The sequence below is a fragment of the Mus musculus genome, chromosome 8 (assembly GCF_000001635.26).
Source record: "Mus musculus strain C57BL/6J chromosome 8, GRCm38.p6 C57BL/6J".
Lineage (NCBI taxonomy): Eukaryota > Metazoa > Chordata > Mammalia > Rodentia > Muridae > Mus > Mus musculus.
Genome location: NC_000074.6, coordinates 60,988,360 through 61,015,309, shown reverse-complemented (window position 1 = coordinate 61,015,309; position 26,950 = coordinate 60,988,360). Strand labels below are relative to the sequence as shown.

The 26,950-nt window shown below is 42.1% G+C and overlaps 1 protein-coding gene across 8 annotated transcripts in view; it reads right to left on the bottom strand.

Annotated features, from left to right (window-relative positions):
• The window catches only part of Nek1 (NIMA (never in mitosis gene a)-related expressed kinase 1), a 138,193-nt gene extending 116,040 nt beyond the window's left edge, over positions 1-22,153 (bottom strand). For 4 of the 8 annotated variants that reach the window (NM_001293637.1, NM_001293638.1, NM_175089.4 and 1 more), the window contains exons 1-4: positions 21,547-22,117; positions 8,534-8,681; positions 8,055-8,151; positions 3,120-3,217 (exon numbers count right to left, since the gene is read on the bottom strand). In NM_001293637.1, coding sequence (NP_001280566.1) covers positions 3,120-3,217; positions 8,055-8,151; positions 8,534-8,650 — 312 coding nt within the window. In that variant the 5' untranslated portion in view covers positions 8,651-8,681; positions 21,547-22,117. Of the gene's footprint in view, positions 1-3,119; positions 3,218-8,054; positions 8,152-8,533; positions 8,682-21,546 lie in introns of all 8 variants that reach the window. The other 4 variants (XM_030243338.1, XM_030243339.1, XM_006509294.3 and 1 more) reach the window with 3 other exon arrangements.
• Between the last annotated feature and the right edge of the window lie 4,797 nt (positions 22,154-26,950).

Below are 26,950 nucleotides of genomic sequence, written 5' to 3'. Positions count from 1 at the left end.
ATATAATTATGCATTTGACCTTACAGTGTGTGTGTGCCTATATGGGTACAAGAAAGACAGAAGGAATGAGAGAAGAGAAGGAAACCAGTATGTAGGGCTTAACATTATACAAGTAGTCGACAGAAGATAATAAAAGGTAACAAGCAGCACCGGCGACCCCTCTTTTACTATTCTTAAGGAATAGTAGTACACTTAAAGTCATATAAAATTAATTTTAAAATAAATTCCCTGATAGAACATCTCCCTCACTTGAGGTGGCAACAGAAGGCTCACTTGTTCCAGGCCAGAGATAAACCTTTAAAAAACATAAATAAACCTTAAAAAAGAAAAAAGAAAAACAAAAACAAATACTAAATCTAAATAAAGCTGCTTATTTTTTTTCTTTTTTTTTGATATTTACTGAGTAAGAATAGCATAAAATTGGAAGTACTTCTCAGTAATGACAAAAGCATTTTGAGTAGAGAAAAATGACTTCAAGAGTAGAGAGTCGTGGAGACCCAGCCACAGCTGCAATGAAGTGTGTGTCTAAGTGAGATGTGTGCAGAAACAGCATGGAGGGTCAGAGAGAAGCACAGCTGAAGAGAAGGCTGAGGCAGTCCACCCGCGGTGAGAGCTACAAGGACGGAAACCACGCCAGCATCACTTCACTTCACAGGCTTCTCCTGCTAGCCTGGTTCTCATATCTGTTCTTTTTGACACACATATACTCAGCAATGTCAGATATGTGCAAGAGCTAGCTTTGCAAAGGTACTAAGAGAGTTCATAAATTAGGGGTCAGGAAATTGATTATGAAAAGAGTAAGAGAGAGTGGTCAGTGGTGGCACACACCTTTCATCCTAGCTTTCAAGAGACAGGCAGGTGGCTCTCTGAAATTTAAGGCCAGAGGGTCTACAGAGTGAGTTTCAGTACTGTCAGGGCTACATAGGAAATAGCTGTCTCAAGAAACAAAACAACAACAACAACAAAAATAGGAAAGAGGGGGCATAGAATACACAGTTTAGGCTTAACAGCCATATGGTCTCTTACCTCAACTTCATAAGTAATAAAGCAAGTATAAGTTATTTGCAAGCAAATAGATTTAACTATGCTGGAATGCTACTTCATTTACAAACAAAGATAGAGGGCTCAACTGGGGCTATAAAGATGGTAGGAGAGAAAAAGCAAGTAACTTAATAACTCCAGAGGTGATGCTCTAGTCTTAAAGATACAGAAGAGCCAAAAGGTGAATACATACACCAAACTAAGCAGCAATCTGAGAGACAGAGCAGCAGGGAAAAAGGCCTTTCTGTTTCTGAGCTCTTCATAGTGGGACTTTTTAAAAAGAGAAACTTCGAAGTTAAATATAAATAGGTTCAAAACCTACGATAAGATTTGGGGAGAGTTATTTAAGGTCTCTTAGATTCCTTATCTATTAAATAAGAAAAAGTATCTAGTCATTGTAGCCTCCCCCTGCCTGAAGCTGGTACAAACCTTGTCGCCACTGAGGTGGGGCCACCTGCGGCACAGCTTTCTGACTTGGCTGGTGCCTTTTAGAAGTGACAACTGCTCTGCTCTTCTGCTACCTGCAGAGAGGCTGAACCTGTCTTCCTGAGATGTTCCTGAGGTAGCTGACTACCTATGGAACTGGCAGACTAGTGCTAACAACTTGGCAACCATACATCAAGAAGCCTGGCAACCAAGTGCTGACAACAGAATGGCTCCAGGCACTAAGAGTGGACCTGGGGGGGTGGGGAATGGGCCTTCCCCCTTATAAGCACGGTCTCTTCATAAACATTGAACCTTGAACAGGGAATATCTTGGCTCCATTAATCTCTCTTGCCGTCCAAGTCTTTTTCAGCCCCAGTCTGCCTTCCAGGTGTACTTGGTTCATATAGGCCGCGGGCCGTATACAACAAGTCATAAGAGTTAAAAGAACAAATACCACCCTTCATCCTCCTATACAAAAACGTGCAAGAAACTGAAACTGGGTGGTAAAGAGAAATGCGTCAGAATAAAGACAGAAAAGAGCAAAGATAATCAGCTATGAAAAATGTAAAGAATTGATTGGCGGTAGGCACACAGCAGGAGGAGCTGAGGTCAGTACTGGAGCCTGAAGCAAACATCTCAGGAAAGCCTCAGTGAGTTCCCTCAGAGAGGCAAAGCCCGAGAGTCCTGACCCAGAAGCTCCCTTGCTGCTGCACTTGCTGCTGCCCTTGCTGCTGCCTTGGCCTCCTTGTGTTTTGTCTTGTATGAATATCCTTGGGGTGGGGTGGGGGTTTCTAAGTGCTCACTGAGCAATGCAATCACAATGCATAACAATAGTGGTGGTTTCCCAAAAAGCAATGTCACTCAGATTAATGACTTAGTGAAGATTTCTGAGAAAAATAAAAAACATGTGTGGGTAAAAGATTAGGTCAAGGTACATAAAAGTACAATGAATTAAATCAGGTCAGGATCTTTTGCCAGCTGCTTTGTACCAGAAAACCTAGAGTACAACACACACATGAAAAACATATTCTTAGTTATTCAATCAATGGTCTGCTAATGTCAGAGAATAGAACAAAGAGCCAGGTAACTAAGGGCTCACTAGATTCACCTACAGGAGGCAGGCTAATGATCAAAGGCTAATAACCAAAGTTACTGGATTTCAGTGGCCATTGTTAAGCTTGAGCTTCTGTGTCCACTGTGAAACCTGACTGCCCTGGTCTTATAACTATAAATTTGCTGATGAGCTTTGGTGTGCACCTTAAGGACTTAGTGCTATGTAGCATGTAGATTGAATAGATTCTTCTTTTTCTGCTGTTTTAAGAAAAGTAAAGATCTCTGAGCTAATGTTCTCTAGTTGACTACTTATTTACTTTATGATACCAGCTTGCCCTAGCAATTACCATTAGCATCCATAGGTAAGAATGAATATATCCAGCTGGGTGTGGTGGCACAAGTCTACAGTCTGAGCACTCAAATGGTAGAGGTGGGATGATTGGCAGTCCCAGGCCAGCCTGGGCTATGTGAGCCTCTATCCCCTGCTCCACTCCCCACCCCTCCCCCCAACCCCCCCCCCCAGATGAATACATCCAGAATTACACTTTGAGTTGCTTCTTGGTAACTGGGTAGGAATCAAGCTCCTCCCCGTAACTCACCTGGTCTTCTTGAAACAGAGCGCCTTTCTGAGCATTTATTCGTTTAAACAAATCACCTCCTTCACAGTAATCCATTACTATGTAGAGAGAGCCATTTTCTACAAAATATAAACATTAAATTCCATTTTTAAAATGGTGCATCAAAAGCACAGTGAAATTAAGTTAAAAAGTATCAGCTAAACAAAGAGTACACCATCTTCAAAACGTTAGGGCATAAGGTCTAGGTACTCTGCCTCGACAGGCTATACAATGCCTTAAGATTCATGCAACTCTGTTATTGACCACTTCCCCCAAGAACACACCATCTGAGTAGAGAACTGTTCATACTCACCTTATTGACCTTAATACACTGAGAGTATAAATAAAATACAGGACAATATACTTTTGTTCAATTTCCTTAAATGTTCTATATGTAGAGAAAAGGCATGAGCAGACTGCTCCCAGCTTGCTAGCTGCTAGGCACCTAAGGACATCTGAGAATCCCAGCACACTGGAACAAAAGAGTACGCACACTTTCTCTTCTGCAAACCTGAAGAAGTGGCCTTCACCATCCTTTTCTTATGAGAAAGGAACTTTGTTTCTAGTTTAATTAAGCAACACATCTAAGAGTTGACTGCAGACAGATTTCTCAGTCTGCAAGGACGTTTGGGTCACCTGGAACCAAAATAAGCTATTGCTAGGTAAATAGCACCTGGTGAGGAGAAAACATGGGAATCTTTCTGTATTCTGCCTTCTGTATAAAACATGCTGAAACTCTGAATAAAGTGTGCACTGGCTGACTTGGCTGTGTACCCCCTGTCCTGGTTAAGGCTACACTCAGGTGGGACCCCATTGACGCACTCGATGTTGACAGTTATATATAAAATCATGTTTTCCCACCAATTTTCAGAGCCCATATCTTCTATTTGAAATGACCACTAGTTTTCAGCTTTGAACTACTCACTTGAATTAATTATTCACTAAACACAAACACAACAATAAATGCTATAATGAACTCTAACAATTCAAAATCAAATAGACAGTCTCTACCTCCCATCTTGGAGTTTCTTTTTATTCTATGCAAACAAACAAATAAATAAACTGCATATTTTGTTAATGGCATGAAGATGGTACAGAGCCATAATAATTTTCATATTCTTTGTATTTTTATATCTTTATGCATGGAGAAAGGTCTAGAAAACAATCATTCCTTCTACCACCAACTTTTTTTCACAAAAGAAGAGTGGTCAATCTCACAAGTACCATTTGCTGAACAATGACTAAGGAGACTATCACACCGGGAAGGTGGTGCTCCTACTCCTCGTGGCCTTAGGATATGCACAAAGGCTATATTTCTAGAAAGGCTCATTTCTCTCATTTTGTGGTGGCATTCTTATTGAGGGTTCTTATATGCTCTTGTGATATACTGCCTAGAGACTAGAAACTTACCTAGATTAAACCAATTAGGAATCTGTATGAGGCCAGGCAGTAGTGGCACATACCTTTAATCCCAGCACTTGGGAGGCAGAGGCAGGAGGATTTCTGAGTCTGAGGTCAGCTTGGTCTATAGAGTGAGTTCTAGCACAGCCCGGGCTACACAGAGAAACCCTGTCTCAAAAAATAAAATAAAAATAAAAAGAATCTGTATGACTATGACTGGGATGAAGAGATAATTAAATATTCATGCTAGAAATGACAAATAGAATGGGGCTGGAAAGAAGACTGAGTGGTTAAGCACTTGTAGAGACCTGAGTTTGGTTCCCAGCACCCACATGGTGGCTCACAATCATCGATAACTCCAGTTTCATGGGATATGACCTCCAAGTGGAGCACCAAATAGGCACCATTCACTACATTTAGATACAGAGGCCAACACACACATAAAATAAAAATAAGCCTTAAAAACGACACTATGAATAATGCACATGGTGTGTTATCACTTATATACTTATTAATATGTAGACTATTTCTGGGAGGGAACAAAGAGCAGTAACGAGAGTTAACTCCAAGTAAAGAATGATGGCCTTTCAAAGATAGTTGAAAGCAAACCATCTATGTTGTGTAAGCTAAGTGTGGAACCAGGAGGCATGTTGGAGGCTAATCTGTATCAGGATCTGCAAGATCTTGTATCAAAGGTGGAGATGTAACTTAGTGCAAGTGAGTGCTCAGAACATATAAAGCTCCAAGTCTGATCTCCAGTACTGGAGCATGGGGAAAGAGGGAGGTGGGAGTATGGGAGGTTCCATAGTACACAAAGACATCTGAGAATTGTTGGGGATGTAGTACATGAACTAGTTCTACTTTATGCTACTCAGATATCTATTATTCACAGGTAAAAATTATCATTTCTTCTCTCCTTCCAATCTCCCCCACTTTTCCTCCCATCCATCAACCCACTGCCTGCATGCTTGTCAAAGTCTCCATTCTTTGCCAAGGCTGGCCTCGAACAATCCTCCTGCTCCTACCTCCCTAGTGCTAGTATTGCAGGTGTCCTGCAGAACACCCAGGCAATACTTATTTAAATATATAATTATCAGAATAGTATTTTCTATTAGAGACATAATGTATTGTCTAATATCGTATTTCCACCTGTCTGTCTGATTACTTTGCCCAAGACTACAGATACATAAAAACCCCATTATCACTAAGAGGCTCACAGGATTTTAAAGACTCTCTAAAACCCAAAGCAACTACTATAAGTTGATACAGTTTCAACTTCATACAAGAAACCAAAACCAGGCAAGACAAGTGACAAAGACGAATCAGAGAACAAATCAGAGGGCAGGACAGGGAAACCTGACTGGGATGTGAATCAGAAGACTCAGTATAAGCACTGTGTGGCTAGTTCTAGCACTCTTTTCTTTACCACTTCTTCGTTTAGAAGACAAAATGCCCCAGAAGTTTTAATTTCTCTTTTCTACCAGTTTGGGGTGTGTACGTGTGCTCAGTATAAAAGACATACGTGTGTAAGTACATACATGCCTCACATTTATTATAAAGTTAAGTACAGTGTCTCCTAGAGTTCTGTGAGCTGCTGTAGCAAATTCATCAGATCTTAAAGGAGGGCATAGGAAAGCCCATTTGCAGCTTGTTAGCAGAAATTCAGAGGTCTGGACTTGCTGCTGGGTTTGAAAGAGGGAAAGTGTCAGATGTGAACTGGAGTAGAGGGCTTTGAGCTGCTATCCACTAAGTGATGCTTGTTTGCAACTGCAAAGACTCCCACACCTTTTGAGTCACAGAGCAGGGGAAGAAGAAACAAGAACTTTGTTTGCCTACCACAGAATGTGCTGTGTAGGCACAGAAAACAGGATAGGAATAAACAGTAGGCTGTCAAACACGCAAACTCCTAGGGAGTTCAAACGAGGGGAACATGAGAGAAACTGAGAGCTTGTAGCTACATATGCGTATACGTTTCAAACGTTATAAGGAACAGGTACTACTTTAAAATGAAGTAGAACAAAAATACATCAAAGCCACATTTAAAGAATAAGCCTCCCCTTGTAATCATTCCAATATTTGTAGGTAAAGACATAGTCTGTTAATATTCTAGGATGGACAGGAGAGGGACACATGAAGACTCACCCCTAGAAAAAACAGTGGCAGTTACTGGCTGCTGAGGCAGAAGTTTTCTTCAAAGGTGCAATCACTGGTAAGCTGCCTAAGATTCAATAAATAAACCCAGGCCCATGCACATACAAGCAACCATAATTAAGTCAGTGACTTATTGAAAGGTGGGGGTCTAGCCAGGCGTGGTGGCGCACGCCTTTGATCCCAGCACTCGGGAGGCAGAGGCAGGCGGATTTCTGAGTTTGAGGACAGCCTGGTCTACAAAGTGAGTTCCAGGATAGCCAGGGCTATACAGAGAAACCCTGTCTTGAAAAACCAAAAAAAAAGAAAAAAGGAAAGGTGGGGGTGTGAGAGTAGGAAGAGGGAGTGTTAGAAGAACAAAGTGGTGTGCGTGTGAAATACAACTAAATTATATTATACATGGAGGAATTGACAAAATAAGGAAATTATTTTTCAAAGTCAGTATCAGAGTATTTTCTCAGCATTAGTAAAAGATTAGTTATTGTTAATTTTGCCTTCCAAATTTTTGTACTCTGCTGCTTCTTTTTAAGTAATCACTAATAACAATGAGCCAGTATTAAGCTACAAGGGGACAGTTTGGTGTTGTAGAATCCAAAATTAGTTCAAGACCACCCAGCCCCTTCCCCCTGAAGGGACTTTCAGAAACATAGCGGTCAAAATGACTAAGTCTACAGCTGCCAGAACAAAATTAACTGTTCTCAGAAAAATAATCATAACAAGATTAGCAGTTCCCAGAGAAATTCCCCTACCCCGCCCCACACTGAATTCTGAGAAAAAACCCACAAACGCCCTGACCTTCTTGTCGATAGCTGTGACATTAATAGCTGACCCATAAGTTCAAAAGTACTGCTGCCTTGCTGACCAAATCATAATAACCCACCATAAGGGCAGGCAAAGTGAGACTAGGCCAAAGGTAGTCACCCTATAAAAGCAAACAATGCCTGAAAAGGTTACTTGCCACACCAATGAGAATAAGCCAGCTAGCCCTGTCGCCTAAATCTGCCCCTTACACAGTATAAAAAGTGTGTTCTTTGTTTGTTCTGGGTCTCTCTTCTGGCCTGCATGCTGAGAGGGGAATTCCCAATGTGTTGGATCAATAAAAAAATCTCTTGTGGTTTACAGCGATGGTGATCTCAGTGGTCTTTGTGAGTGAGGGTCTTTAATGGACTCCAACAGTGTCAATTCTGTCCTAGAATCAAACTGCCACTTACATTTATTTATATGTATTAAAGAAAGAAACAAAAAAAAACCCAAAAAAAAACAAAAAAACATTTTTTTTCCTGAAAATACATTCACAAAATAATTCCTTACAAGGAAAATATTCAAAAGTTACAAGTATCTTATAAACATTTGCAAAATAAATCTGACCTTCAAATGATTCTTTATATTGGACAATATTTGGATGCTTCATGTTTGCCAATACAGCAACTTCTCTCCTTGATTCTTGCCTTTCTTTATCAGACATCTTAAATGGGAAGAAAAAGTAAACTAGTAAAACCTCTAATAAGAAACTTGAAAGCCCACCAATAAGACAGTGGTTAAAAATAAGGTACAATAACACACACACAGACACTCAAATCTGAAAGTTAAACAAGAAAGAAGTGAATGTGTAAGTGCAACTCTTTTAGGGTGCCCAATCTAGATTAAGTTACATGACAGTAAGTATGTTTATTCATAATGCTACAGACCCATATCGGAAAAAAATCTGAAAAGACACAGATCCCTCAGAAACTAGTGTTCCTCAGTGGAATTACAGCTCTTTCTCATTAGGTTACACATTTCTGTAATAAAAATGTCCCCTCATAACCAGATTGTTACGTGTGCAACTGAACTGAAATCATACTTACTCTTGAGATGTTAATTTCCTTGATGACATAATGTCTGCCATCCTCTGTCGATTTAACAAGAACAGCTTTTCCAAATGAACCTTCTCCAATCTTCTGCAGTCTCACATACTTCTCCATGGTTCCCTCCTAAGGCATTTTCATACATATGCTACACACAAAGAAAGAGGTGACAGAGATTAAGCAAGTTTTAACAAAAAGATATCTAACATCTTGACTAAAAGTCAAATAAACTTAGAACAAAACAAAAAGAAAGAGCGGTTTCAGCTTTATTATAGTACTTTGAAGCATCCAGTACTAACATACCAACAGTACAAACACATAAAGGCAATCTTTTGCCTACATGAATCAGTGCATGATTGTATTTGTTTAATAAAAAGAATACAGGATAAATAAGACACAATTTCTTAAAGTTGTTTCAGCAATTAAACAATTTCAGGTAAATTTCCTGTACTTATGCTTTAATGCTCTTTGTTGTATTATTTGTTGTAAGGGTTTTCTTAGGGTGAAATCTAAAGTCAAATGTTAAAAGCTTGCAAACATATTACTCAAGCATCATGCAGAAATATCTGCTGGAATACAGTTCAAGAATGGAGTCCTGTGAGAATTCTGAGAGCTTGTTAGAAAACTCCAGAAAACAAGACAAGAGTCCTGTGATATCAGTTTCCTCAAAACTTGGAATGGGTTTTCGTGCTTCTTTCTCCCAGGTGTAACGTTGTTGGGAGCTGCCCCCACATTCGCCGTCACAAGATGGCGCTGACATCCTGTGTTCTAAGTGGTAAACAAATAATCTGCGCATGTGCCAAGGGTATTTTATGACTATTTGTACTCTACCTTTCCCGTGAACGTCAGCTCGGCCATGGGCTGCAGCCAATCAGGGAGTGATGCGTCCTAGGCGAAATATAACTCTCCTAAATAGGGAAGGGGTTTCGGTTTCATTATTGAAGGGGCTTTCGTTTTTGGGGCTGGGCGCTGGACGCTTGCCCTCCTGGCTCCCAAAGATGTAAGCAATAAAGTTTTGCCGCAGAAGATTCTGGTCTGTTGCGTCTTTCCTGGCCGGGCGTGAGAACGCTATTAAGAATTGGTGCTGAAATCCGGGACGAGAAAAAAACCGGGACGAAAAAAATACAAGAAAACTCGGGACCGGCACAAGGAAGATCCCTCATTCCAGAACCAGAACTGCGGGTCGCGGTAATAAAGGTTCCCGTAAAGCAGACTGTTAAGAAGGATTCAACTGCATGAATTCAGAACTTTTCAGCTGGGGAACGAGAGTACCAGTGAGTACAGCTTTACGAGGTACGCCTGGCCTTGAACTTTCTAAGGAAATTCAAGACAGTCTATCAGAAGTAAAGTGGAAAATGTTTGGCCTTGAATTTTTTCTAATGTTAGGAGCCCTTTTGTTCCTTTTCACATGTTATCAGGTGATTAAGATAGGGCTGAAAATTCTGGATGAAATTCAGGGCAATCTATCAGAAGTAAAGCGGGGAGAGAGAGTAGGAGCAAAGAGAAAATATGGTACACAAAATAAGTATACAGGCCTTTCCAAGGGTCTTGAACCCGAGGAAAAGTTTAGGTCAGGTAAGAATACCTGGGGAGAGATTAGAAGGAAGGAAAAGAAAAAAGAAAAGAAAAAAGATCGATTAGCGGAGGTCTCTAGGAGATACTCGTCACTAGATGAGCTCAGGAAGCCAGCTCTTAGTAGCTCTGAAGCAGATGAAGAATTCTCCTCTGAGGAAACAGACTGGGAGGAAGAAGCAGCCCATTACCAGCCAGCTAATTGGTCAAGAAAAAAGCCAAAAGCGGCTGGCGAAAGCCAGCGTACTGTTCAACCTCCCGGCAGTCGGTTTCAAGGTCCGCCCTATGCGGAGCCCCCGCCCTGCGTAGTGCGTCAGCAATGCGCAGAGAGGCAATGCGCAGAGAGATGCGCAGAGAGGCAATGCGCAGAGAGATGCGCAGAGAGGCAATGCGCAGAGAGATGCGCAGAGAGGCAATGCGCAGAGAGATGCGCAGAGAGGCAATGCGCAGAGAGATGCGCAGAGAGGCAGTGCGCAGAGAGGCAGTGCGCAGAGAGGCAGTGCGCAGACTCATTCATTCCCAGAGAGGAACAAAGGAAAATACAACAGGCATTTCCAGTCTTTGAAGGAGCCGAGGGTGGGCGTGTCCACGCTCCGGTAGAATACTTACAAATTAAAGAACTCGCCGAGTCGGTCCGTAAATACGGAACCAATGCTAATTTTACCTTGGTGCAGTTAGACAGGCTTGCCGGCATGGCACTAACTCCTGCCGACTGGCAAACGGTTGTAAAAGCCGCTCTCCCTAGTATGGGCAAATATATGGAATGGAGAGCTCTTTGGCATGAAACTGCACAAGCGCAGGCCCGAGCAAACGCAGCTGCTTTGACTCCAGAGCAGAGAGATTGGACTTTTGACTTGTTAACGGGTCAGGGAGCTTATTCTGCTGATCAGACAAACTACCATTGGGGAGCTTATGCCCAAATTTCCTCCACGGCTATTAGGGCCTGGAAGGCGCTCTCCCGAGCAGGGGAAGCCACTGGGCAGTTAACAAAGATAATCCAGGGACCTCAGGAATCCTTCTCAGATTTTGTGGCCAGAATGACAGAGGCAGCAGAGCGCATTTTTGGAGAGTCAGAGCAAGCTGCGCCTCTGGTAGAACAGCTCATCTATGAGCAAGCCACAAAGGAGTGCCGAGCGGCCATAGCCCCAAGAAAGAACAAAGGCTTACAAGACTGGCTCAGGGTCTGTCGAGAGCTTGGGGGACCTCTCAGCAATGCAGGTTTAGCGGCTGCCATCCTTCAATCCCAAAACCGCTCCATGGGCAGAAATAATCAGAGGACATGTTTTAACTGCGGAAAGCCTGGGCATTTTAAGAAAGATTGCAGAGCTCCAGATAAACAGGGAGGGACTCTCACTCTTTGCTCTAAGTGTGGCAAGGGTTATCATAGAGCCGACCAGTGTTGCTCTGTGAGGGATATAAAGGGCAGAATTCTTCCCCCACCTGATAGTCAATCAGCTTATGTGCCAAAAAACGGGTCATCGGGCCCTCGGTCCCAGGGCCCTCAAAGATATGGGAACCGGTTTGTCAGGACCCAGGAAGCAGTCAGAGAGGCGACCCAGGAAGACCCACAAGGGTGGACCTGCGTGCCGCCTCCGACTTCCTACTAATGCCTCAAATGAGTATTCAGCCGGTGCCGGTGGAGCCTATACCATCCTTGCCCCCGGGAACCATGGGCCTTATTCTCGGCCGGGGTTCACTCACCTTGCAGGGCTTAGTAGTCCACCCTGGAGTTATGGATTGTCAACATTCCCCTGAAATACAGGTCCTGTGCTCAAGCCCTAAGGGCGTTTTTTCTATTAGTAAAGGAGATAGGATAGCTCAGCTGCTGCTCCTCCCTGATAATACCAGGGAAAAATCTGCAGGACCTGAGATAAAGAAGATGGGCTCCTCAGGAAATGATTCTGCCTATTTGGTTGTATCTTTAAATGATAGACCTAAGCTCTGCCCTAAGATTAATGGAAAAGAGTTTGAAGGCATCCTTGATACCGGAGCAGATAAAAGTATAATTTCTACACATTGGTGGCCCAAAGCATGGCCCACCACAGAGTCATCTCATTCATTACAGGGCCTAGGATATCAATCATGTCCCACTATAAGCTCCGTTGCCTTGACGTGGGAATCCTCTGAAGGACAGCAAGGGAAATTCATACCTTATGTGCTCCCACTCCCGGTTAACCTCTGGGGAAGGGATATTATGCAGCATTTGGGCCTTATTTTGTCCAATGAAAACACCCCATCGGGAGGGTATTCAACTAAAGCAAAAAATATCATGGCAAAGATGGGTTATAAAGAAGGAAAAGGGTTAGGACATCAAGAACAGGGAAGGATAGAGCCTATCTTACCTAATGGAAACCAAGACAGACAGGGTCTGGGTTTTCCATAGCGGCCATTGGGGCAGCACGGCCCATACCATGGAAAACGGGGAATCCAGTGTGGGTTCCTCAATGGCCCCTATCCTCTGAAAAACTGGAAGCTGTGATTCAACTGGTAGAGGAACAATTAAAACTAGGCCATATTGAGCCATCTACCTCACCTTGGAATACTCCAATTTTTGTAATTAAGAAAAAGTCAGGAAAGTGGAGACTGCTCCATGACCTCAGAGCCATTAATGAGCAAATGAACTTATTTGGCCCAGTACAGAGGGGTCTCCCTGTACTTTCCGCCTTACCACGTGGCTGGAATTTAATTATTATAGATATTAAAGATTGTTTCTTTTCTATACCTTTGTGTCCAAGGGATAGGCCCAGATTTGCCTTTACCATCCCCTCTATTAATCACATGGAACCTGATAAGAGGTATCAATGGAAGGTCTTACCACAGGGAATGTCCAATAGTCCTACAATGTGCCAACTTTATGTGCAAGAAGCTCTTTTGCCAGTGAGGGAACAATTCCCCTCTTTAATTTTGCTCCTTTACATGGATGACATCCTCCTGTGCCATAAAGACCTTACCATGCTACAAAAGGCATATCCTTTTCTACTTAAAACTTTAAGTCAGTGGGGTTTACAGATAGCCACAGAAAAGGTCCAAATTTCTGATACAGGACAATTCTTGGGCTCTGTGGTGTCCCCAGATAAGATTGTGCCCCAAAAGGTAGAGATAAGAAGAGATCACCTCCATACCTTAAATGATTTTCAAAAGCTGTTGGGAGATATTAATTGGCTCAGACCTTTTTTAAAGATTCCTTCCGCTGAGTTAAGGCCTTTGTTTGGTATTTTAGAAGGAGATCCTCATATCTCCTCCCCTAGGACTCTTACTCTAGCTGCTAACCAGGCCTTACAAAAAGTGGAAAAAGCCTTACAGAATGCACAATTACAACGTATTGAGGATTCGCAGCCTTTCAGTTTGTGTGTCTTTAAGACAGCACAATTGCCAACTGCAGTTTTGTGGCAGAATGGGCCATTGTTGTGGATCCATCCAAACGTATCCCCAGCTAAAATAATAGATTGGTATCCTGATGCAATTGCACAGTTTGCCCAAAATCAATCTGTTGTGTTTCCACAAATAACAGTAAGAAACCCACTTAAAAATGGGATTGTGGTATATACTGATGGATCAAAAACTGGCATAGGTGCCTATGTGGCTAATGGTAAAGTGGTATCCAAACAATATAATGAAAATTCACCTCAAGTGGTAGAATGTTTAGTGGTCTTAGAAGTTTTAAAAACCTTTTTAGAACCCCTTAATATTGTGTCAGATTCCTGTTATGTGGTTAATGCAGTAAATCTTTTAGAAGTGGCTGGAGTGATTAAGCCTTCCAGTAGAGTTGCCAATATTTTTCAGCAAATACAATTAGTTTTGTTATCTAGAAGATTTCCTGTTTATATTACTCATGTTAGAGCCCATTCAGGCCTACCTGGCCCCATGGCTCTGGGAAATGATTTGGCAGATAAGGCCACTAAAGTGGTGGCTGCTGCCCTATCATCCCCGGTAGAGGCTGCAAGAAATTTTCATAACAATTTTCATGTGACGGCTGAAACATTATGCAGTCGTTTCTCCTTGACAAGAAAAGAAGCCCGTGACATTGTTACTCAATGTCAAAGCTGCTGTGAGTTCTTGCCAGTTCCTCATGTGGGAATTAACCCACGCGGTATTCGACCTCTACAGGTCTGGCAAATGGATGTTACACATGTTTCTTCCTTTGGAAAACTTCAATATCTCCATGTGTCCATTGACACATGTTCTGGCATCATGTTTGCCTCTCCGTTAACTGGAGAAAAAGCCTCACATGTGATTCAACATTGTCTTGAGGCATGGAGTGCTTGGGGGAAACCCAGACTCCTTAAGACTGATAATGGACCAGCTTATACGTCTCAAAAATTCCAACAGTTCTGCCGTCAGATGGACGTGACCCACCTGACTGGACTTCCATACAACCCTCAAGGACAGGGTATTGTTGAGCGTGCGCATCGCACCCTCAAAACCTATCTTATAAAACAGAAGAGGGGAATTGAAGAGATTTTACCCCGAGCACCAAGAGTGTCTGTGTCTTTGGCACTCTTTACACTCAATTTTTTAAATATTGATGCTCATGGCCATACTGCGGCTGAACGTCATTGTACAGAGCCAGATAGGCCCAATGAGATGGTTAAATGGAAAAATGTCCTTGATAATAAATGGTATGGCCCGGATCCTATTTTGATAAGATCCAGGGGAGCTATCTGTGTTTTCCCACAGAATGAAGACAACCCATTTTGGATACCAGAAAGACTCACCCGAAAAATCCAGACTGACCAAGGGAATACTAATGTCCCTCGTCTTGGTGATGTCCAGGGCGTCAATAATAAAAAGAGAGCAGCGTTGGGGGATAATGTCGATATTTCCACTCCCAATGACGGTGATGTATAATGCTCAAGTATTCTCCTGCTTTTTTACCACTAACTGGGAACTGGGTTTGGCCTTGATTCAGACAGCCTTGGCTCTGTCTGGACAGGTCCAGACGACTGACACCATTAACACTTTGTCAGCCTCAGTGACTACAGTCATAGATGAACAGGCCTCAGCTAATGTCAAGATACAGAGAGGTCTCATGCTGGTTAATCAACTCATAGATCTTGTCCAGATACAACTAGATGTATTATGACAAATAACTCAGCTGGGGTGTAAACAAAAGTTTCCGAGATTGTGTGTTACTTCCATTCAGAATGAGAAATTTACTAGGACAGCTAATTTGTCAAAAAGTCTTTTTCAGTATATGTTACAGAATTGGACGGCTGAATTTGAACAGATCCTTCGGGAATTGAGACTTCAGGTCAACTCCACGCGCTTGGACCTGTCCCTGACCAAAGGATTACCCAATTGGATCTCCTCAGCATTTTCTTTCTTTAAAGAATGGGTGGGATTGATATTATTTGGAGATACACTTTGCTGTGGATTAGTGTTGCTTCTTTGGTTGGTCTGTAAGCTTAAGGCCTAAACTAGGAGAGACAAGGTGGTTATTGCCCAGGCGCTTGCAGCTCTAGAACATGGTGCTCCCCCTGATATATGGTTATCTATGCTTAGGCAATAGGTCGCTGGCCACTCAGCTCTTACATCTCACGAGGCTAGTCTCATTGCACGGGATAGAGTGAGTGTGCTTCAGCAGCCCGAGAGAGTTGCACGGCTAAGCACTGCAGTAGAAAGGCTCTGCGGCATATATGAGCCTATTCTAGGGAGACATGTCATCTTTCAAGAAGGTTGAGTGTCCAAGTGTCCTTCTCTCCAGGCAAAACGACACGGGAGCAGGTCAGGGTTGCTCTGGGTAAAAGCCTGTGAGCCTAAGAGCTAATCCTGTACATGGCTCCTTTACCTACACACTGGGGATTTGACCTCTATCTCCACTCTCATTAGTTGGGTGGCCTATTTGCTCTTATTAAAAGGAAAGGGGGAGATGTTGGGAGCCGCCCCCACATTCGCCGTCACAAGATGGCGCTGACATCCTGTGTTCTAAGTGGTAAACAAATAATCTGCGCATGTGCCAAGGGTATTTTATGACTACTTGTACTCTACCTTTCCCGTGAACGTCAGCTCGGCCATGGGCTGCAGCCAATCAGGGAGTGATGCGTCCTAGGCGAAATATAACTCTCCTAAATAGGGAAGGGGTTTCGGTTTCATTATTGAAGGGGCTTTCGTTTTTGGGGCTGGGCGCTGGGCGCTTGCCCTCCTGGCTCCCAAAGATGTAAGCAATAAAGTTTTGCCGCAGAAGATTCTGGTCTGTTGCGTCTTTCCTGGCCGGGCGTGAGAACGCTATTAAGATAACGTATAGGAGGGAGCTGACTTCAGCTGTTGTTGTTCATGTGCCTCTATAGAAAAACATGCTTTTGCCACGTGTGGCTTGTCCTTGTGATTGTATACTTTACTCATATTACTCTTAACCCTCAAAGTAGAAATTATTTGATGCCCTGAATAAAGTTTGCCTCATTTTTAGCCCTTGCTCTCCCAGGTTCATGCTGCCAGCTAGAATGGTAAATATCTACCACTGTTAACCAATATTGTATAAAATGCTGATTCTTAGAGATTCTTATTAGCAGTGGCTATTCTTTATAAAAATAAAATCAGAGGAGCAAAAAAAAGTTAAAAAGATCAGGGCCAGCAAGATGACTGGCTCACTGGGTTAAAGGCATGAGCCAGGCAAGCCTGGAGACAAGAGTTTGATCCTTGGAAGAAGGAAACTCCACAAAGTTGTCGGACCTCCACACTTGAGCATGGCATACATGCCTGTACTCAAATACACCATATGTACATATACACACAATTATAATAAACTTTGGTTTTTTAAAAAGAGCAGTAGAACCTTGGAGATTGTGATGGCTTAAATGAGAACAGCCCCCAAAGAACTCTTTAGAAGGCTGGGAGGTGTGTTTTTGCTGGACGAGGGATGACCTTGTTGGAGGAGGTATGGCTTAATTTGAAGAGGTGCATCACTGGAAGTAGGCGTTGAGATTTCAAAAGCCCATTCCAAGTCGAATATCCCACCCCTTGAAAGCCTGCTGATGGATCAGGATGCAAAGGTGTCAGCAAACACTCTGGTATCATGCTATGTCTTCGCACCTGCTGCAGTGCTCCCTTTATGATAATGACTAACCCTCTGAAACCACAAGCAAGCCCCCACCTAAATGCTTTCTTTATAAGAGTTGTCTTGGTCATGGTGTCTCTTCATAGCAATATAACACTAACACAGAGGGTTCATTTACTGGTCACATGACCTTACACAGTGTTAGTCTCAACCAAGGCCCCTTTCAAACTGGTTGCATATCAGACATTTACATTATGATTCATAACAGTAACAAAATTGCAGTAATTGAAAATTGAAGTACCAATGAAAATACTTTTATGGTCAGGGTCATCACAACATGAGATTATATTATAGGGTCGCAGCATTAGGAAGGTTGAGAAGCACTGCCTTGCACTATTGAGATCTGTGTCTGTTATTCACCCAACAATGTAGATAGAGTATGTAATTAAACACTGTGAGGAACAACTGAAGCTTATACTGACTACTTGAGGCATGTGTCACATTCTTCTTGTTGCTGATGTTTGATGAGACAAATAGTGTTGCATTTCAATTCTTTTTCTGAAAAATCTACATTTATTGAACATTTGTATTTTCTCTATTTGCTTTGCCCATTTCTACTTGCATAGTCTTTTTCATTAGTATGGAAAACCTCATTACTTAATGAGATCCTTATCTGTTATAAAGATAAAGACTTTATTTTTGAGGCAGGCTATTAATGTCATGCCTTCCTCAAACTCCTCATTCTGAATGTTGGGATTACAAGTGTGTACCTCCATGACCATCTTAATATGAACTGGTATGATTATCATACTTCAAAGATTATCCAACCAAGATTAAGTTGTTAGTGACTTGGCTAATCTTGGTTGTCAACTTGATAACTAAATCAACTGAAAAATCCACGAAGCAGGGCACACCTGTGAGGGATTTTCCTTGATTTGAGCATTTGAAGTGGGAAGACCCACTCCAGATCTGGATCACTTGAGATAGGAAGACCCATCCTAAATCTGGGCTACCCCTTCTGGTGACGGTCCACATAAATGGAAGATGGAAGCTTTTGTTCTTTGCCTGCTCACCCTCTCTCCTAAGTGCATCCATCCTACTGCTGAGGCACTCTTTCACTGCCATTAGAACCTACTACTTTAGAACCTACTCCTTCAGGACTGCAGAGCAGCCTTCTGAATAGAACTACTAGATTCTTTGCCCTCCCATCTGATGACAGCCAATTTTTCTTTTAAAAAGATTCGATTTTCTTAAATTACAGAATTCTTAATATAGTCCTGAAAACTAAAGGTTAATATCCAGCCTGTAGTAAGATTAGTAATTAGTGTTTATGAAATTTCATGACAAAGAACCTTCCTCAACTTTAAAAAACATAATCAGATCCCATTTCAATTTCCATATTGAGAATGATATTAGCAACCTTACGAGAAAGAGGAATTATAACGTTATCATACGTAAAGTTCCAGCCATCAACAGTGAGTCAGAGAGGAAAACATGGTCTACATTGAATTAACTGGCACAGTGTAATGGCTATCTGGAAGCCAGCCAAAATTTAATGTTATCTCCAGAACATGAAAGCTCAATGTATCATATTACTGAGCTACTTAGAGAGCAAATCATGATAAATTCATCTTAAAAACTCAACTCCATAAATAAAATTACATTAAATAATAACCACATAATGAGTTTATTTCACAATTGTCATTGTTTTGGGACTTTTTTGGCAAGAGAGAAAAAAACAAAATTTGTCAGTTTGGCTCTTCATCCAAATTTAATTGCCAATTCCATTCTAGGGACTTCACCAAGGTGGAAGCTATCAGTGTGCCTAGTATTTCATCCTACTGCCATCCCCATACTAAGCTCTATGGTTGTAACTCAGTAAGGCCTAATCTACTGCCCTTGGTAAGAAGAAAGATGAAGAAAGATAATTCTAAATACCATCAGATAATGATAAACACAGGTATTTTTCTGAGCAACCAAAGATTCATGGTTAATGAGTTTTAGAACACACAACAAAAAACAAAAGTCTTTCCTTTTCTGCAGTTAATCTTTGCTCATCACAAGGAGTACATGAGCTACCAACTTCAGACCTGTGAGACTACAAATAAATTGTTATACTAGAGAACTATTTCACATGAAATGAAATAAAAGATAATAGAGATACCTTCTGCATCAGCTGGCTTTTTTATACAACTCAAGGCCACCTGCCGAAGGATGGCATCATTCTTATTAGACTGAGCTCTCTCTCTAGAACCAGTTACCAAGAAAATGCTCACAGACATGTCCACAAGGACAGATAGCCTGATGGAGATATTCTTTCAATTGAGAATCCCATTCTAAGATATATCTGGATTTGTATCAGGTTGGCAAATAACAAACACTCTATTTGGTGGCAAAAGAAAAACATATGTATATATTTATAGCTCCACTTATTTATATACATATTTATGTGTACACAAACCCACAAATATATAATACCTCTGTAAGGACACAAAATAAACTAATAATATTGCTTCCAAAGAATGAAAATTAAGAGTTGAGAAGTCTACAATCTTTTGTATTAGAATTAACTAGTCAAAACAACAAAATTAAATGTTAATCAGCCATGTATACTGATATAAGAATACAGAGCAAATCAGTTTCTCCTACATAAATTAAAAGAAAACAAAAATAACCAAGTTTATATGGAGAGAGACCGTGTGTGTGTGTGTTTGTGTGTCTCTACACTAAGAAGACTTGTGGGAGCTTGTTCTTCCACCATGTAAGTAGGTCAAGGGGACTGAACTACGGTCATTCAGGCATCAGGCTTGGTGGCAAGTGTCTTTATCTGCTGGTCCATCTCAATGTCCCTATTTAAATTTTGAACAGGATGGGGTTACAGGTTGGAGGCAGAAGCATCTGCCTACTATTCACCAGGCATCCTTGAACAATTTTCCATTTCCAAACACTTCACCTTAACATTTAAATTCATGCTACTACAATATCTTGTTTCTTTTTAAGTATATCAACTATGCTCCAGAAAAATATTCCTCAATTCCAGTCAAATTAGATAGGTACCTTTCTAATTTTCTAAGAACTGTTTCAAGTAAGTAGTGCTTGATAAATAACATGAACCACATATTAAAAGTTTCAGAGTACAGGAATTTTAAACTGCATCTCCATCAGTTAGGAAAACACTGACAGAGATTAAGCATTAGCTCTTTCAGATATTTGATGGATAGGTTATTCCAAAGGGAAACATTAGGAATAGGTGAGGCCTACTTCTAACAGATGCCAAGAGGTCTTCTGGTACTGTCTGCAGGCAAAATCTATACACACGGTTCTTCCAAAACAATAGAGACAACCTGAATTGTAGAAAACGGTCAATGTGTTTTCCAAGAAAGGAAAATTCTCTATTTTTTTCATTATGAGGAATCTCTAGAAAAAAAATAAAGAATTGCTAATATTTTTTAAGTATGTGTTTTCTTCTTGGTAAATATATTTAGACAATACCCAAGGAGTTTATAGTAGAAACTATCAACAAGCAAAAAGAAACTTCCTCTGTTGAAAAGCTATCATGTCCACGATTCTAGAAGGGTAAAACCTACTTGGAATACAGTGCCAATGCATTAGTAACACGACCTCAAAAGAACTGTGGTTAAGTCCCACAGCCTTCATCAGATTTCTGACAGACTTTCTTTTTCAGTGTAAAAACCAGTTTCCCCACAAAATCTGTTACTCTGGTTTCACCAGAACAAGAGGCCATTTTAAATGTAGACCTCTAGATCCTAGAAACTAGAAACAAAGAACTGCTTCTTTTTCCATCTGGCTGCTGCCCATCACCTCCACTTACTGCAGCATAAGCAAAGCCCATCACCGTGAAAGCTCAGATGGACTAGGGCTTTTAAGCCTTCACAAACATTTCCGATGTGATTTATGTAGGCAGTAAAAATATTTCTGCTTCTAGGGAGATCTTACAGGGAAGAATAAAACATTGGGCAGGGTATATAACTCAGTGGCAGATCACCTGCCTAGCAAAAATGAGTTCCTGTCATCCAATCCCCAAGACCCCTTCCCAAAGTTACACTGAATTATTAAAGTGGCAAAACTTTTAATACTTTACACGTGGAAATTGTGTCAAACCATGGAAAGCTTTAGGGTAACCAGTTAACTGCTATTTTTCTCATTAAAATATACAGGCATCTAATCTAATCTATTTAAGTGACTTATCATCTACTTAGATTAGTTTATCGTCTCTTAAGAGAGCGTTATCTTTTTAGAATACCAAAGAATTGCCTTGAGCCATACACAAGTCCTCCCCATTAACAACTTAAGGAGAAGGTGCTTTAGGCGCAAACACTTAAGGCGAGTATCCATGCACTCCACAGATCTATACAGGTCTCCTCACTCCCGGTGAGTTCACCATTCTGCTTGTCTGCCTGTCACTGCTTTCCCACGCGCAACTCACCTCAATGACACGGGACCTGAGTCAGAATAACAGTGGCGACCATAAGCACCGGTCTAGTGGCGGCAGTGTCTTCCTATAGGACTTAAGGCAGAAGCACCACGATGCATTTTGGAAATGACATGCTGTAAGAGAAAGCAAGTCTGTCTACCCAGCAGCCGCTCACAGCCCAGGCTGCGACTCCTACACCGGGCACCGGTCTCTGGCTGACGCGTCAGACTTGCCACCGTCGGGTCAGGCACAGTACTCCGCGACCCGCCCTGGCTACGCGGACGAAACAAACACAGCGGTTCCTGACCCCTTGGAAACGGCGGCTGCACAGGGGGAGTTGCTGGGTACCGCCCCCAACTTCACAGGTCGAGGTGGCTTGGCCAGGCGCGGACCCGCAGCGTGTGGGACTGGGAGGCTACCTGTCGCCCAAGTCCTCCCGCCTCGTCACAGTGACTATGGATTCCGGGGTGAGGGCAACTGCACAGGCTCAAGGTAAGGACGCTGCACGTTGCCGCCCTGAAACCATAGAGCTACTGCTGAGGAGAGGGGAACGGCCCTCGCGTCACTGTCGCTGGCGTGTGACGTCAGCGCGCAGGAGCCGACTTGTGGCGCTGCAGGGGAGGAGCCGGGATCTGCGGGGGGCGGGGCCAGGCGAAGCGAACGGACTGTACGTGCGGGGCGGGGCTGGACTAAGAGTGATGGGGCGGGGCTCCGGGGAAGGGCGGGGTTACGGAATAGGAAAGCTAGTGGGACCCGGCTCTCAGCCAGCAGCTGAGCTAGCGGGGAGCGTGAAGGACCAGAGGCCGGCCTAGAGGAGAGAGAGGCTAGGGAGAGGGTGCAGTGAGTGGGGGGCCTGTGGTAGGTAAAAGCTAAAAAGGGCGGTTTGGGAGCGGAGCGTAGCAAGCCGGGGATGGGTAGGGCAGAATCGGGGACGGGGGAATGGGGCGGGGCATCGTCAAGGGGCGGGGCCATTGGAATATGTTTGGGCCAAAAGAGCTAGGAAGTACTGGGACTAGAGAAAGGACTGGGCAAGTGCATTGGTGCAAGCACCGGGGACTGGGGGCGGGGAGGTGGAGACTGGAGCAACTTCAAGAGTTAAAAACTCCAAGCACCAAAGGGAGAGCGTGAGGTACTCCAAGCTCAAAGGAGCATGTGAAAGACGGGTGTCGGTAGAATAAAGTAAAACCGGAAAGAATTAGGCTGAGTGAAGGCGGGAATTTCGCTCAGGAATCTGACTCAGACTGAAGAGAGCATATTAACAACTTTTTCCCACACGGTACACAGATAAGGTACTTTTAATTTGAGCGCTCATTACTTAACTGAGGATGCCAAATATTTACAAGTAATTTTTCTTTAAGTACAATGCCCTTTAAAAAGTTATTTTAAGGGATGGCTCAAACAGCTCATCTCTGAAGACAGAAGACCAGGGTTCTGGGACGCAAACCTTGGTCTGGTTAACTCACCTGTAACAACTTCAGGAGCATCTTCTGCAAGCACCGGGACCTGAACTTATGCACATATCCACAGTTACTTCGTGAACTTAAACGAAGCAGTTTTATCTTTAATTTTTAGAATACAAAGTTACATTACAGTGTCCTACACCTTTATGTTTACTGTATATACACTTTATACTGAAGGGACTGACGATGTACAGTAGACTAAAAATCATTCGATGCAGGAATTGAAACAGTTGAGAACAAGCCTGGTGTCATCCCGAGTAGCTCTACTCAGTGAGCTAGAGGATGGCACTCTAGAAGTCCATACTTGAGGCAGGAAGAGGATAGTGTCTTTGTATACAGCCATAGTTGCTGTCCACATTGTTCCATTCGTGTGAATGGAACACTACCGAGGCTGCATAGACCTTGCCTAAGATCTGTAGACAGTTGATTTCTCTTTTCCATCCTTTCCCCATCCCACACACCCAAATCGACTTTTCTAGGTTCAGGAGCTTATAATTCTTTCCAGCTTGGAAATGGACAGATTAAGGGCTTCTTTGCCAGATGGTGACACTGCAAGTTACCTAAGCTAGTACATTAAACAAATGTTGAGAGTCAGCTCTTGTTTGTTTGGTTTTTGTTTGTTTGTTTCTCTGTATAGTCCTGGCTGTCCTGGAAATCACTTTGTAGACCAGGCTGGCCTCGAACTCAGAAATCCGCCTGCGTCTGCCTCCAGAGTGCTGGGATTAAAGGCGTGCGCCACCACGCCCATCGTGATTCAGCTCTTCAATCTCCAGGAAACTACAAGAGACTTATTTCCCATATGTTTTTAATTCTAATCTTTAGCTCCATCCAACTCCACCTGGCAGGAATTTTTCTATGTACAACTCTAGTTCTGCCCACATAACCCTATCCAGCAAAGTGAGGGGGCATCACTGCGACCTGCTAATCTAAGCAAATACTTTTTTGCTGCTTGCGTAAAGAATGGCTACGCACTGATAAGTGGATATTAACCCAGAAACTTAGTATAGCGAGATATAAGGTACAATATGTAAAACATATGAAACTGAAGAAGAACAAAGACCAAAGTGTGGACACTTTGCTCATTCTTAGAATTGGAAACAATCACCCATGGAAGGAGTTACAGAGACAAAGTTTGGAGCTGAGACAAAAGGATGGTCCATCTAGAGACTGCGATATCCAGGGATCCATCCCATAATTAGCCTCCAAGCGATGACACCATTGCGTACACTAGCAAGCTTTTGTTGCAAGGACGGTGATATAGCTGTCCCTTGTGAGACTAGGCCGGGGCCTAGCAAACACAGAAGTGGATGCTCACAGTCAACTATTGGATGGATCACAGGGCCCCCAATGGAGGAGCTAGAGAAAGTATCCAAGGAGCTAAAGAGATCTGCAATCCTATCGGAGGAACAACATTATGAACTAACCAGTACCCCAGAGCTCTTGACTCTAGCTGCATATGTATCAAAAGATGACCTAGTCGGCCATCACTGGAAAGAGAGGCCCATTGGTCAGGCAAACGTTATATGCCCCAGTACAGGGGAATGCCAGGGCCAAAAAATGGGAATGGGTGGGTAGGGGAGTCGGGGGGGGGGGGGCTTTTGGGATAGCATTGGAAATGTAATTGAAGAAAATACGTAATAAAAAAAAGGAAAAAAAGAAGAATGGCTACTCAGTTATATCTGAAGATAATGCTTTAGGCAGTGGTCCAGCTATTGATGGGAATATAAATTGCTAGTCTTTCTAAAAGCATGTTGTCAATGTGTACACTCTTTGACTGTAGAATTTTACATCTTGAAAAATGGAGCCAAAGAGGAACATATGAAATGTACGTTTATTGTTTATAACCAGATAACTTAGAACCAATGTAATTGTCTACAAAAAACTGTTTAGATCACAATATATTTAAACAATGAAATACTCAAAAGCTAAACAGGATCTTTTTTTACTGACTGTTATTTCAACTGTTATGCTGACGTAGTTTGAGGAAAAGAAGAGACTAGAAAGGGAAATCACCAGGTTTATACGTCCCTGTACTATTTAATGTTTGATTTTTACAACACAAATATTTTTTAGTCTTAAGTATGCTAGTGGAATCTTCTTTTTAAAGAAAGTAGTTTTGGTCCTTGGAACAATCTAGTAGTCTTTAGAATACAAAAATATTTTGGGGCTGGAGAAATGGCTCAGCGGTTAAGAGCACTGACTACTCTTACAGAGGTCCTGAATTCAATTCCTAGCAACCCCATTGTGGCTCACAAGCATCTGTATGTGATCCAATCCACTCTTCTGGTGTGTCTGAAGACAGATACAGTGTACTTATAAAAATAAAATAACTAAATATTTAAAAAAAAGAGAGAAGTTGTCCTTGAAATATGATGTATCTCCAAATTCTTAAAAAATATTTCTATGTAATAAAGAATACTCATGTATGTATGCATATTAGTACTAATGTTTTAAAGTGGGTTATGATACACAAATTTCTTTATGGTATATCATACACACATAATTTAACAGTAGATCCTGAACATCTCTCTAAAAAACATCAAACTCCTGTCAATATGAGGATTCCATGGTCAGCAGATCGGGGCAGAGCCTTAACAGATAAAATGTCTGCTGTAAACAACTGTAGTTCAGATCTCTAGAACCCATGTAAAAAGATTGGATAGGCCTGTTGGTTGCCTGTACCCCAGCAGAGACAGGAGATTCATGGGTAAGCTGGCCAGAATTGGTGAAGTCTATACATACTGAGAGACCTTCCCTTGATAAAGCAGAGAGCAATTGAGTAAGATATTCAATGCCATCTTTGTGCCTCTACATGTACACATTAATGCACACCCCCTCTACATGTGCCCATAGATCCAAACACACATGCCACACACAAATACACTTGCAAAAAAATTTTGTGATATGTATGTACTAAAACCCACTTGTTTCTCACCATATTGTATTCTTAAAAATGTTTTTAATTGAAATAAAATTATACTGCTTCCTCCTTCTTTCCCTCCCACATTTGCTTCCCATGTCTCCCCTCAACTTGATGGCTTCTTTAATTATACTTGTTACATGTGTATGCACAAATATATGTAAATAAAACCTATTTGCTCCATCGTGTGTATATATGGCTTCCAGGCTGATCACTCTATATTCAACAGTCAATAAAAGGGCTCATCCCTGGGAGAGGGTAATTCTCCAGCAGTCATTAGTTAGCTGTCATTCATTGTCAAGGGATGAAACACCACTAAAACTTTCTACCCCCCTCCCCCAGCATACCCATTGATATTACCATTGCTCTAGCTGTTATATAGCCATTTCTAGGACAGATTATAAATGACTTCTTGGAATTTTGGCTCTTACAATCTTTCCCTTCTGAGGTATTTTGAATCATGGATGTAGATATATCCATTGATTTCTGCATTGTGTCCCTTTCTGGTTGTCTGTGATGGTTTCCATTTGCAGGAAAAAGAAAAAAAAAAAGAGGCTTCTTTGATGAGGGGGGTTAATACACTTTTATTTCTAAGGGATTCCTAAAAGTAGGTTTACTAAGTCAAATGTATGTATGTATGCATGCATTTCCCACTTTAATGCTGCTGTACTGTGGATACATACTGTTGGGTAACAAATTATCTTTAAACATTTGGGGCCTCTCAGTTATGTGAGCTGGCGGTCAAGGATGGTTCCGCCAAGTAGTTCTGCTCCACACAGCCTGGATTAAGATGATGCATTTAGCTTCTCAGTTAGTGCTTATGGCTCACTGGATGCTCCAGGAAGCTTCATTCATGTGGGAGATCCTTGGTGTCCTCCAGTCTCTCCACATGAATAGCTAGGATTGCTCTCAGCATTGTGATCTCAGTGATGGTTTTTCCACAGCAGCTGCCTTCAAATAAGGAAGACAGAAACTGCCAATTCTTTTAAAGGCTAGGTCTAAAACAAGTCTGGTGTCATTTGGGCCATGTATTTGG